Below are 14,203 nucleotides of genomic sequence, written 5' to 3' on the forward strand. Positions count from 1 at the left end.
CTCCAGTACTAAATTGGTGATCACTTGATGCCTCAGAATGTCCTACCAACCGATCCCTTCTTCTAGTGAAGTTATGGCACAAATTTCTCTTCTCCCTAATTCTATTCAATACCTCCTCATTAGTTACGTGATCTACCCATCTAATCTTCAGCATTCTTCTGTAGCACCACATTTCGAAAGCTTCTATTCTTCTTGTATTTCATTGTCCACGTTTCACTTCCATACATGGCTACACTCCATACAAATACTTTCAGAAACGACTTCCTGACACTTAAATCTATACTCGATGTTAACAAATTTCTCTTCTTCAGAAACGCTTTCCTTGCCATTGCCAGTCTACATTTTATATCCCCTCAACTTCGACCATCATCAGTTATTTTGCTCCCCAAATAGCAAAACTCCTTTACTACTTTAAGCGTCTCATTTCCTAATCTAATTCCCTCAGCATCACCCAATTTAGTTAGACTACATTCCATTACCCTCGTTTTGCTTTTGTTGATGTTATATCCTCCTTTCAAGACACTGTCCATTCCTTTCAACTGCTCTTCCAAGACCTTTGCTGTCTCAGACAGAATTACAATGTCATCGGCGAACCTCAAATGTTTTTATTTCTTCTGCTTGGATTTTAACACTTACTCCGAATTTTTCTTTTGTTTCCTTTACTGCTTGTTCAATATACAGATTGAATAACATCGGGGAAAGGCTACAACCCTGTCTCACTCCCTTCCCACCCACTGCTTCCCTTTCATGCACCTCGACTCTTATAACTGCCATCTGTTTTCTGTACAAATTGTAAATAGCCTTTCGCTCCCTGTATTTTACCCCTGCCACCTTCAGAGTTTGAAAGAGAGTGTTCCAGTCGACATTGTCTAAAGCTTTCTCTAAGTCTACAAATGCTAGAAACGTAGGTTTGCCTTTCCTTAATCTTTCTTCTAAGATAAGTGGTAAGGTCAGTATTGCCTCACGTGTTCCAACATTTCTACGGAATCCAAACTGATCTTCCCCGAGGTCGGCTTCTACCAGTTTTTATTGTTTAGTTATTTATGGCAGTGTATGCAATATAGTTTATTTACTGTGTTAAAGATTGCTGTGTATGGAATATTGTTTAAAGAATTCAGGGGATTCAAGGCAGTGTATGTAATTACTTATTTAAAGAAATTTTCAGGAAATCGGTCGCCATCCCCGGTCTCTCCCCTCCCCTCCCCTCCCCTCCCCCCACTATCTGGAAATTGGCAGTTCTGCGGTAGAGAGGAAGGATCTCACGAAGCAAAATTCAAGGGTATATTGTTATTTTATAAAAATATTAGTTTGCGGGGGTTGTATTTCACTTGCTCATCTTTCTCTGCTGTTTGGAAAGTTGCATGTCTTTTGAGAAGTAATTACATCGATCGCATTTCTTTTTTTCCGATTGCGCAAGAAATACAGTCATGAAACACACATTACACGTAATTACACACAGTTAAAAATCTTTAGATCGCGAAGCACGCACCACCCGGCGTCCCCTGGCCACTGGAGCTCACAGGACGCTACCGCACTCGCCCCCTGGAGTCTGGATGCACGGCGGCCCCCGGGAAGAGCCGACGCGGCCGTCAGCTGCCGAACCAAGTGCAGGTGTCAGTTCGTCTCCCTTTGATACATGTCACCTGAAAAACACCTGTCGAAATACGTGTTCACCTAGGCACTGTTGCTGGCGCGATGAAACAGAGCTGCCGGTCCAGATGTAACGGAACAGCGCGTCCATTACTTATCAGTCTCTTCCCGGAGTTCGTAAAGTGCTGCAGATATAGGTACCCTCGCTTTTGTAGGAGCTTTCGTGATGTCTCAGCTTGCCTGCATGGAAATTCGTGCCCTAACAGGACCTGTTTACGAAAATAGCACAGAATAACACCGAATGCATTCTTCCTGATGGCCCTAACGTGACACCGCGTGTTCCCTTCCTGGAAATCGTGACGTCCTGCTTTCAACATACGTCTCAGAAACGGTAAACGTTCTCACCGCTAAAAGTCCTCATCATGTCTGTGCACGCTCGCGAAACTACGTTGATCATAAAAGCATTCTTATTGTTTAGAAAGAGAGCACTGTCTAAGCACAGACAGGGGAAATCGGAACAATTACGCAAACAGAATTCGAAGGACTTCCTGCAGAAGAGAAAAATGGCTGGCATTTTCGGTGTCCTACAGCTACTGGTCTGGAGATGTCCTAATGCCACAGTGGCGGATGAGTGACGGCATCCCCGCAAGAGATGGATGGTCTGCTTCAACTTGTCTTTCAACACTTGCTTTCTCAGAACTCTCCATAGATACCTTGCCTCCATCTTGTTCGAATCAGTTTGGTGTAACTACAATTAAATGTTAGGATTGCTGCCGTAGTCTGACACCGAGCAACGTACTGGACGTGTCTCCTCATTACGACCGTGGTTCTGTAACGAATCTCAGCATCGACTACTCGTAATACCCAGATAGCGGTATAATCCGCGATTACAACATTATTTTTGAGCGGAGTTTCAAAAAATTGCAATCAGTGGGAGAATGCTAGTGGTTTTTGTAGTATTCAGCCTCTTACCACTTTTCGAGAAAAGCAGCGAACGGTGGATGGACTAAGTTTTCTTTTATATCCCTCTTTTTTTTTAATTGTACATATCTTGGAACAGAGTGTAAAATTTTTCCAATCTTTGTTCGATTTCTACCTTTGTTACAGGAAATAATTGGAGTAAAAACCGAAAATCAGTTATTTCAGAAACTGCTTATAATGAGCGGTTTTGACTGTCAGGTTAAACTGGCGTGGGAAAAAAATCGATATAACCGAAAACCGGATGTTGCAGCGATAACAGCCATCTCTCGAAAGGGATGGCGTGAGGCAGTCCATGCTCAGCTTGTTCTGACGGCTCCTGCACTTCAGTGCACGTTCCAGTAACAATATAGAAGGCAAGCAACAAACCCCCGAGTCTTCCAAGAATGGAAAACCCATGTATAAAACAGTTTCAAACATTGGTTTACCTACAAATGAGCTACTGTTTTAAATGCTTGATGTTAGGCACGTAAGCGAGAAAAAGTTTTAAAATCGTGCTTAAAGTCTGTTGAAAGTCGCTAAGAGCTCTCATTCTCAAATACCGGATGAATAGTGTCCGGGTATTTTGCACGCCATAACTTGTGCAGCTTAAAAACACAAATTCTAGCGATAATACTTCCCTTGCGTAAAATTTAGAGTATACCTCGTCTAAATACATGTACGTAAGCATCCTGTCTTATCACCTGCATCCATTCATGTCCATTGTACATTCCGACGGACTTTGACAATTCCAGCAGGGCAATGCGACACCTCACACGTCCAGAATTGCTACAGAGTGGCCCCGTGAACACTCTTCTGACCACCAAACTCTCCATACATGAACATAACTGAGCATACCTGCGATGCCTTGCAACGTTCTGTTCAAGAGAGATCTCCAGCCACTCGTACTCTTAAGGATTTATGGACAGCCCTGCAGGATTCATGGCGTCAGTTCCCTCCAGCACTACTTCAGACATAAGCAGAGTCCATGCCATGTCGTGTTGCGGCACTTCTGCGTGCACACGGGGGCCCTACTTGATGTTAGGCAGGTGTACCAATTTCTTTGGCTCTTCGGTTTATTATTATTATTATTATTATTATTATTAAAATCTTAGCCATCTGTTTGAGGCTAAAAGTATGACGGTGTGTGTGTGTGTGTGTGTGTGTGTGTGTGTGTGTGTGTGTGTGTGTGTGTGTCCTCCCATCACTCCTGTAAAACCAGATACTGCATCCCCTCACCTCCATCCTCCAAAACCAAAACCTGCACCTATGCTTACTCTCCTCTCCCCTCCCTTCTGTAAAACACACACACACACACACACACACACACACACACACACACACACACACACACGCACTGGATGCGCACCTGCGCCCTTTCCCCTCTCCCCAAATGGTTCAAATGGCTCTGAGCACTATGGGACTCAACTGCTGAGGTCATTAGTCCCCTAGAACTTAGAACTAGTTAAACCTAAGTAACCTAAGGACATCACACACATCCATGCCCGAGGCAGGATTCGAACCTGCGACCGTAGCGGTCTCGCGGTTCCAGACTGCAGCGCCAGAACCGCGCGGCCACTTCGGCCGGCCCCCTCTCCCCCTCCAAAATCAAGCACTGAATCCACAACTGCTCCTCCACACCTTCCATTCCCCTCCAAAACCAAACCCTGGATCCGCTTCTGCCTGTCTCCCATCACCTCCCCTCCGCTAACACAACCCTGTATTGCCTGCGAGTAATATTTGATGGTGTGCAGCTGTTCCGGGAGGAGACGGAGGGCAGCGTGCTGCTGGCGTTCTCGAGCGACTCGACGTGCCGCAGCGAACTGCGGAGCGCAGCGGCTGGCCACGAGATGCTGCGCCTCGCGCCCGTCAGGCCGCCCGCGTGGCCCGCCTCGGCGCGCGCCGCGCCCTGCAGGTGAGCCACCACGTTCTTCTTACAACCTCCGGACAAGCGCCATAAAAACTGAAAATTAAGGTGCGCACCCTGTTACCGTCCTCATTCCTAGACTTATATTATACGAATGAAAGCTTCGTGTCGGTGGTCAGTGCATTGTTCTGGGACAAAATTAGACTAAAATTACCAAATTCAAAAAGTTTGAGATTCCCCAAAATTTTAGCTCGTGCTAAAAGTTGATACGAATCAGATTGTTGATTTAAGCTACAAAACAGATTAGTTCCAAACTAATGAGAATTTGTGCATTCAGAGAACGGGCTCGGTGCAAAGTCTTCAATGATTTACAAATTTGGATCCTGACAAAGGACCTATCAGAGTTCTGTAATGTTATAGTCCTGTATAAAGTCAATGAACGGATCCGAAACATTCAGTCCAGTCCTTTGTGGATAATTCTGGTGTTAGAACTAAACACTGAGAAAAAGCTGAAATTTTAAATTTTGTTTCTAAAAATTCATTCAAATTTGATCATCTCAATAATATGAGATACTGCTTCATCCACCACACAGTCACGAATGATATTGAAATAACTACTCTTAGTTTTGGAAAATAATTCTACAGGTATATACTCAAAGTGAAAAAGGCCTCTCGTTCACCACATTGGCAGATCAGTTTTCGGTGTATGATACAAGAAATGGTATATGAATATACCACAATCAGTCTTAATGTTGAAGGAATATTAATCTTGTGACATTCATTAATTAGGGACACATTTTGAGGTACTACTGCTCATCACGCATTATTATGGCATGGAAGTCACTTATATATTTTTTGTGCTACTGATATTATTAACTAGACCACCACTAATTTGTTTGTTGCTGGCGTCTTAATTGCACTTGCAGTATGTGCTAATATAGTCAATCGCCAAACTATACTATATGCACATATTATTGATTACTATATTGTAGGCCATACAAATGGAAACAAAAGGAAGCATCTTTACCAATCTATAAAATTGCCTCACGCATGACCAAGAAAACAATTCTACAAACTCAAGGACAAGACCATTTTATTGACAAGTAGGGTGATATGTAGTTCATCACTATAGGAGTATACGATAACAAATTCAGACCAAATGAAACATACATCACAGGAAAGAGTGCTCAAGCAGTTGCATCAACACACAGTGTACCTGCCCCTTCTCTGTGGAAATGCAGGCCTGTATTCTTGTGTGCAAAAGGCATCCCGAGATACTGTTCCAAGCATCTTGCACCTTCTGTTGCAATTTGGTGATGATGGTTCTTCCACGCTCTAGGGAACAAGTAATTTCCTGCTTCGTTATGTCCCTTATGTGTTCAGTTGGCAACATATCTGATGATACTGCTGGCCAGGGCAGCTGTACACCATGTTGCATCGCAGCAGCTGTATGCGGACATGCATTGTTTTGCTGAAAAAGAACACCAACTTGCGGGAAAAAAATAGTTGTATGGGGATAACAACCTGCCTAATGTAGTGGGCACTGGTTACTTTACCTGCAGAAACACCAAACGAGACTGTGAGTTGTAACTGATGACCCCTGCACTATGAAGCCTGTCGTGACTTGTGTGTGGATACACTTTATAATAGGCTGTTCACCAGGCCTATGCTGTACACATGTACCTGTACATCCATCACTCCCAACAGACAGAACATACTGTCATCACTGACAATATCAGAGTGCCATTGCACCCTCCAATTGACCCTTTCATGACATCAGAGTAGCCCTGCTTGGTGATGGTGTGGTGTCAGTGCTAGTCTGGCCAGAGTTGCACGTGATCTTAGTCCTGCTGCAGACAGAGTTCACGACGGTTCTTGGTGACACAGCAGGTTCTACATGTTATGCTGAAAAGGAACACTAACTTCCTGTCAAAAAGAAAAAGGCAGTTATATGGGGATGATAACCTGCACAATACAGTGGGCACTGGTTACTTACTGGATATGTGACCGATACGATGTCCAGAAACTGATGTGTGCATGTGACAGTGGTCCACAGAATACTGCTGACAGCAGTGACACACTACTACATTGTTCCCAGTATGTGCAGCAACCTGTCGTTACATCCATCCAGCTTCCTGCAGGCCCACATAGCAACCCTGCCCAAATGGTTGAAGCTGTCCAACAACAGTGTATCCTCATCGGTGGGGTGTGGTTGTAGCTTAGAATGGGTGTCCCGCAAACTGTTCACCTCTACACATAGTACAGTCACTGCTTTCAGAAGTAGCACAGTTGGCACGTATCACTGCTGACTGTGACAAGTGAATCTCTATCACTACAACCCTTCAGCTTGCACATATTATACCCTGGTGCCACAGAACACTGTGTTCTGGGACACCAGGTAATAATGGGGTGTCACTTTTTTTTTTTTTTTTTTTTTTTTTTCAGCAGTGTATTTATTTAGAATTCCTTGTTCAGATGTACTGACATCCTTTCTTACGAATGTTTAGTTAGCTATTTATGAAATAATCTACTTGGATCTAGATAGTGTAGATGAATTGAATTGTTCATCTTGCACAACATTCTCTGTGCAAGGTTACACAAGGTTACATCGTAAAGACTGGAATAAAGTTAAGTCAAGAAACATTAGATGCTAAGCAGCTTTGAACAAAAATAAACTTAATCAATAATGTAATAGGTGAACACACATGAAAGAAATACTCTCATGGTCATGTGTTCCACTGAAGCATGCATGGCACTCAGCAAACAATGAAATGATGATTTAAAAAATAGCTTCTGGTAATTGTGCTTTTTGCCCATATTTGATAGTGATTGTGAGAGTATTGCAGAGAAATTGAGTTTGACTTACTTCTTAGGGTCAGCAGTGCAGATAAACTTGCCAGAGGGAAAAATGTGTACCTTGATCTGAGATTTGAACTATCTGCACTAGTGTGTTACGTAATTGAATATGGGTGAAACTTCAGACAAGTATTTTGTGTATTCTGCTATCGACAAGAACTCGCATGTTTTGCAGGGAATGCTGTATTTACAGCATTCATATGTCGGTGTTTTGTGAAGTGTAAAATCTGAAACCGAAATGTTTCCTTGCTTCGCTTGTGACTGATGAGAGAGATAACTCCAGCACACGTTTTGTGCAGGTTCCCTACGTGGGCCCAGGGCCGCTGGCAGCAGCTAATGGTGGAAGGGAGCACGGTGAGCTACCGTGATCACACTCGCTTGCAGACTTACACAATGCGCTGCCTTGCAGAACCAACATCAGTGCTCCCCGACAGATTCCCAGTCTTTGTCCGTACACACTGGTAAGATATTTTAATATAAACTCGGAGCTGCTTAGTGTAAGCTAGAAAAGAGAGTACCTGGGAGCTTACAATATGGAGAACTCTTTACTTGCTTCATATGCTGCCTCCTCTGGCAAGCAGTATAATTCTCATAATTATCAGTTTGAGTGAATGAGCACCAGTCGTAATTTGTTGTTTGCATAATTTACAGAAGTACAGAAGTGGCCTGCAGTCTGCAGTGGCTACTGTGTGTGTGTGTGTGTGTGTGTGTGTGTGTGTGTGTGTGTGTGTGTGTGTGTGTGTGTGTCCATTCTTGTTCCAGCCTCGGTCTTGGTCTCCCTCGGCTGGACTTGTACTTCTTCTCGTGGCCGTTCATCGCATTTCCACTGCCAACTGCTCCTAATTCAGTATCGAGTTGTTGTTAGTTTTGTTTGCTGCGCACTCCCATTCTAGATCTGTTTCAAACTTTTTTGAACTCTGGACTTCTGATTCTTTTCATATTCTATTCAATGTCCTTGACCGGTAATTAAAATATATTTTATAATTACATATATTATGTAAAAATTACGTGGTATGTAACGCACATAACAAAAGGGCATATCAGCTTACTTCACTAGTTCGATAAACATCAGAAGACACTTTTAAAAAAGCAAGTTTTTTTTTATTATTACATATGCAAGGGAAGTTGGCACGGCACACAGGAGTTGCCTTTTTCCATCCATTTTTGATCCAAGGTAAAACATCAGGTTCATTGTTATGGAAGGCAGACAGACTTACAGCCGAATGAAACCCGCGCTCCATAATAAAATGTCTGGTGTCACATTTTGTAAAGAGAATACAATAACTTCTACAATATTATTTCAGTGGTACAGGGTGACGCACGAAAAATTGGCCCCGAGTACTAGACTGCTCATTGTCGCCCACCAATCGTAATCTATTGTTTCGAAGTTATTTGCATTAGCTTATTTGTTATTTCTTTACTGCCTAATTATTACACGTTTATTTATTCTGCTGATGGCAGTCAACAGATTGTGCGTAATTGGTGAGCAGTCTGTACTTGGCTGGTTTTTTGTGCACCACCTTATATTATTTCACTGCAATCAACCACATAACACTACAATTGGCTAAAAGAGGTTTTGCAGAATCACAAAAAAATACTTCCACAAGTGTGTGAGAAGTTTGTAATGAATATAAACTCTTTACTCCAAAGGGGAGGCAAGTGCCCCCTCTTGGCACCTACTAATTTTCAATTTTTCATAAAAGCCATATGCCATGCACATATGAACGGTGAATGAGTAAAAATGAACAGTTCCCAAACAAGAGTGATCACCTTGAACTAGTTCCTAAGGATTAAAGAATTTGCCCATCTGTGGTGGTTGTGGCTGTGGCTGTAGCTGTAGCTATTTAATTTATAATGAATGCTTTTTTTCTCTTCTTTCCTGAGTATGACTTTCTCTTTTCTCCTTAGTGGAGAAGAAATGTACAACTGCATATGGATGAAGCTACGTGGCATGAATGTCTTGGAATTCCAGCTAGGTGAGTTCATATTCTCTAATGCAGCATATAATATTAGTTGATTACTTTCTGAATAATATTGCCATGTTGCTCGTTTTTTTTGTCTTGCTGGTGACATAAAAATGTTAGTGTAATTGCTGTGCACAAAATACCAAATTTTGTTCTGCAGGAATGTAAATTTTACTTCTTACAACATTATGACTGCCAAAATCAAAAAATATTGCTTGGATATACTGTAATTTGTGACATTTCTCTTTAACTCCCATGAGCACTGTGAGGCTTTCAGAGACTCGTATCTTGACACTCCATGATGTAATGATGCTCAGGGAGGCCAAAGATGTGTAAATTTTTCCCGAATGTATGTTGAAGTATTCCAGAATGAGATTTTCACTCTGCAGAGGAGTGTGCGCTGATATGAAACTTCCTGGCAGATTAAAACTGTGTGCCAGACTGAGACTCAAACTTGGTCTGGCACACAGTTTTAATCTGCCAGGAAGTTTCTTATGTTTAAGTATGTAGAAAATTGTTGCCTCAGTTCTCCAAAAAGTACAGTTACTAATGTTTCATGGATGCTCACATCCTTTTTCTGATAATCTGTAAGAGAACTTGAGATTGGTGAAAAGTGTTGACAACCTGCTATATACTTTTTTAAATGCATCAAAAAATAAAAAATAAACTCTCTGCCTCTGTATATTAATGCAGTTTTGAGATCAAGAAGGAACGAAAAAACATAGATACTAATGTATTCACAGGAGAGCACTCCATCTTCAGGCCACAAGTGGCCCATCGGGACCATCCGACTGCCATGTTGGCATCAGGTGAGGATGTGGGTAAGAGGGGTGTGTGGTCAGCACAGTGCTCTCCCGGTCGTTGTGATGGTTGTTTCTGACTGGGACCACTACTATTCAGTCAAGTAGCTCCTCAATTGGTATCACGAGGCTGAGTGCACCCTGAAAAATGGCAACAGCGCATGGCAGCCCAGATGGTCACCCATCCAAATGCCAGCCATGCCCGACAGTGCTTTACTTTGGTGATCTGATGGGAACTGGTGTAGCCACTGTGGCAAGGCCATTGATTCGTAGGAGAGAATAGTGAAAAATGACACTTTATCCAAATAAAGATGGAAGAAATTTAACTGCTGGACAAAATGTATACAAATCATAAGCAACTCAAGTTTTGCAAAGTGTAGTGGCTCTATTTGAAAAAGGGGAGGAAGGGATGGAGGAAAGACTTCCGGCTTGAATAATAAATTTTTATTCTTGTTGTGATGGGAGGCTGTAAGCAGTTAGTTCATTGAAAGTTCCTGGAGTTGCACTGAACTTCTAAAAAATATGCATCTGTACATGAAGCATTAGGGATGTAAGAGACTTAGTCCATTAACCACCTTACATATTACTAGACAAGAAATTCATCTAGGGTTCCAGAGGTGAAGGGAGACAAATCAATGAAAATTAATGAAGGAATAATAGCAGCAGATGATACAGTAGGTGTAGAAATCGGACATTGTGCTGGTTGAGGTACTAATCTGATCAGTCACCACTTTACAGGCATCCCACAAAATACTTCTTCCTTCTTAGTTTCACCAAATTTTTTTTCTGGTGTCTCCAAAGTCACCCTAATGTGATGTAGTGGAATGTGTGAGTGACTCAACACTGTGAAGACCAGCCACCAGTAGGCTAAGCCGGCACCTGCAGAGGGTGCCAACAACATGGAACCTACTTGCATCCACGCACCACGTGACAGGGAAATAGTTCCCACAGTATTTCTATGCAGGCAGCTGTATAAGTTGGCGAAAGGACAGCAGTCAGGCTTAGAGAGCCTTCCCTAGTCCAGGTGATGGGCGCTGCTCGCCCTATCAGGCAGGATTGCCCTCAAAATTCATCATTTCAGACAACCGCCAGTGCCAGAAGTCGTCAGTTTTTCTCCCAGATTCTCAAGCTGGCTGATATGCTGGGACGTTAGCTTCTGCAGCAGCACAGTGTGTTCACTATTAGTGATCCTATTCTGAATAGGACGTTTTGGTTTCTTCGGCCCAAGCTCTAAGTTCTCTCCTATTGAGAGTTCTCATCCTTGGACTCAAGACATACCAGCATGAACTTAACATCTATCCAGTGATCATTGCCAAACTTAGTGTCCAACAAGTGCTTGCTACTAGCTTTTCTCCAGACAGTACTTTTCTCGGTGAACTTAGTCTCTGACCAGTGCCTTTGGATCTCGGCACCTGTTTGGCCTTATTGTGATCCACAGTTACTTTGTACTTACTGTGTTACACTTCTTACTGTATTCTTGGCTTCTACTTCCCTGCTGTTGAAGCAGTTACCTACTTTCGAAACAGCTATTTTTTTGTTCAATAAATGTGTTGTATCTTGGACAGTGTGTTTCTTTTGTCGCGAAAGTGCAACAATTCACAGCAGGATAATGTCAGATGGAGAGGTAAGGGATCTTCACAAGATTATTGTGAACAGTTTTCATTGGTTTCTACATCTTGTCACCATAAAAGAAACACTGCAGTTGGATTGCAGTCTGTTTCACACTTCTGCAGACTGTGAAGAGTTCAGAATTTTCCCTGGCTGTGTGTGGCAGCATTACTGCAGCTGTGCTATGTCACTTCGTAACATGCCAATGACAACAATATTAAAAGAAGCTACCATGGTGAATATTTTTAATTTCAAAGCTAAAAAGGAAACAGTGGAAAGTCCAGAATGAAATAACAGTAATATGGAAAGGATAGATTGCTACTCACCACATAGAGGAGCTATGGAGTTGCAGATGGACACAATGCAAAAGACTGCTAAAATATGTAAGCTTTCAAAGTAAGTCCTCCTTCTGGAGTATAAAATGCACACACATTCACCCAAGCACAACCCACACACATGGACTGTCTCTGGGCACTGAGGCCAGGCACTTAAAGGTACCAAGCAGAAAACTTATCCGAATAATTCATTGAAGCAATGCTCTTAGTTGGCTGGTAATCCTAATAGAATATATTAGTGTTTTTTTTTTTTTTTTTTTTTTTTTTTGCTGTCTTAATATATTTTTATAATAAAAATGTAAAGAATAATTGATATCGCAGACAAATATTGATGGAAAAACCTTGCAATTAACTTGAATTATTATTTATATAGAAAGTGAAATGCTTGTGCAGTCAAACCATGTGAAAATTAATAATGGTAGAGTAAGTAGATACAGTACAATTCATGCGCAATATGAAATGATTTGTTCTGTTTCAGGTGACCAGACGTACGCTGCAGCTAATCACAATCTCTGCTCTGATTCGAATTTTAGAAATAGAACTTGGATAACTCAAGGAAGTAAGCATCTCTAACATTTGTATGCTAATTTTTGATTCCAATGATCTTCTGGTCCAACTTCCTTCATGCTAGTATCTACCAGAGAAAATAAAATGGTCAAATCACAACTACTGAAAATACAGGCCAGGAAATAAACAGCTGCAGTAACTTTTAACTGCTACTGGTTGTGCTGGTGTAGGTGAAGGTTGATCATGATTGTCATAGATTAAAAAAATACTACTTTAATCATAGGAGAAAAGCATTTACACACAATTCTTGTCCTGGAATGTTTGTTCCTTTTCATTTTACATTTAAGTGTTTTGTGTATTTTACTTCACAATTTCTGAATAGGTACTGGCATATTCCATGACTGTCATAAATAAATAAATAAATAATGCAGTAAAAATTAAATTTTACATTTTGTTCTTGTTTAAAACTAAATTCACGCTCTTCTGTTCCATTGAAATTGTCCAGCTTGAACTACTGAAATATTTCTACTAAATCTGTGCTTTACTGAGAGTCCTTTCACATATTTCAGCACCAATAAGTAAGTGCGGAGTTGCAGGACAGCCTTATAAATAGTTAAGTAATACTGAAACAATTATTGAATGCATTTCTTTTTACTTCCTTAGGGCTGGACCGCATGCAAGAGACTCCATGCCCAATAGCTGGGAAATACACTGGATTAATTCCAGATGCAGTTGGCCTCTGTGCTAAGTTGTCATCAGACTGCAACTCACCTGATATTATGTACTACACTGTATCAGACTGCACACAGAGTGAAATATATGAAGGTGAGCCAATTACTGTGTTAAATATTTTGGTTTTGTTCTCTGTCATGAAAGAAGGGGAAAACTTAACTTCAGAATTGTAACACCAGATTTTATTGGACATCTTATTATGTAAATGCTAAGATACTGGTTAGTAGGTCACTAGCTGGTTAGACTCAAATTTTGCTTGTAGATGTAAACTATCAGAGAATTTTGTTTCACTAGTTCTATCATCACTAACTCTAACATTCATTGAGTCTCCAGTAAGGTAAAACTGAATACACACGGATGCTGTGCATAAGAGTAACTGCTTTTTATTTGAACTGTCCTTTCATAGGTATGACAACACACCCTACAACTGTAGTTCAGTTGTATACCATTCTGTATGCATCAGTTAAATCCGTCCCAGTCTCATGTGAATTTTTAATGGGTTTTAATAAAATATTGTTTGGCAATGGCACTGCTGAAACATGTGTCCTTAAATGACATATTTTCAAATAGCTTTAATACATTTATCATGTGTGTTATTTTTTATAGCACTCTGGCAGTATGAGAGTCACATAATGAATTCCACATATGTAGTGTCAAATTTTGCAGAAACACCTTAATGCAGTGCTACCATAAGTATGGAAATAATTGTTGTAGAAATGGAGGATGTGCACGTATTTGCAACTACATCCATTTAAATCCTTCTCTGTCAGATAATACTGTCCATGAGTAAATTTTCTGTTTCATAACAATTGGTGGTGATTGGCTGTTTTGTGATGAAGCAACATGTACAATTGATGGCATTTGGCAAATTTGAACAGATCTACATTATCCTAATATGCTGACAAGTTTGCAGCATTATTTCTTTAAGGTTGTTGAAATACTGTAGTATTAATTAGTAGATGACATTTAACATTAACCTTAATGACC

At 41.1% G+C, this 14,203-nt stretch overlaps 1 protein-coding gene across 1 annotated transcript in view; it reads left to right on the forward strand.

Annotated features, from left to right (window-relative positions):
• The window catches only part of LOC124555492, a 341,553-nt gene that overhangs the window by 296,003 nt on the left and 31,347 nt on the right, over nt 1–14,203 (forward strand). Inside the window, exons 6-10 of the mRNA XM_047129417.1 lie at nt 4,302–4,462; nt 7,570–7,731; nt 9,179–9,246; nt 12,456–12,536; nt 13,148–13,309. Of these exons, the coding sequence (XP_046985373.1) occupies nt 4,302–4,462; nt 7,570–7,731; nt 9,179–9,246; nt 12,456–12,536; nt 13,148–13,309 (634 nt within the window). The remainder of the gene's footprint in view (nt 1–4,301; nt 4,463–7,569; nt 7,732–9,178; nt 9,247–12,455; nt 12,537–13,147; nt 13,310–14,203) is intronic.

Source organism: Schistocerca americana, chromosome X, assembly GCF_021461395.2.
Source record: "Schistocerca americana isolate TAMUIC-IGC-003095 chromosome X, iqSchAmer2.1, whole genome shotgun sequence".
Lineage (NCBI taxonomy): Eukaryota > Metazoa > Arthropoda > Insecta > Orthoptera > Acrididae > Schistocerca > Schistocerca americana.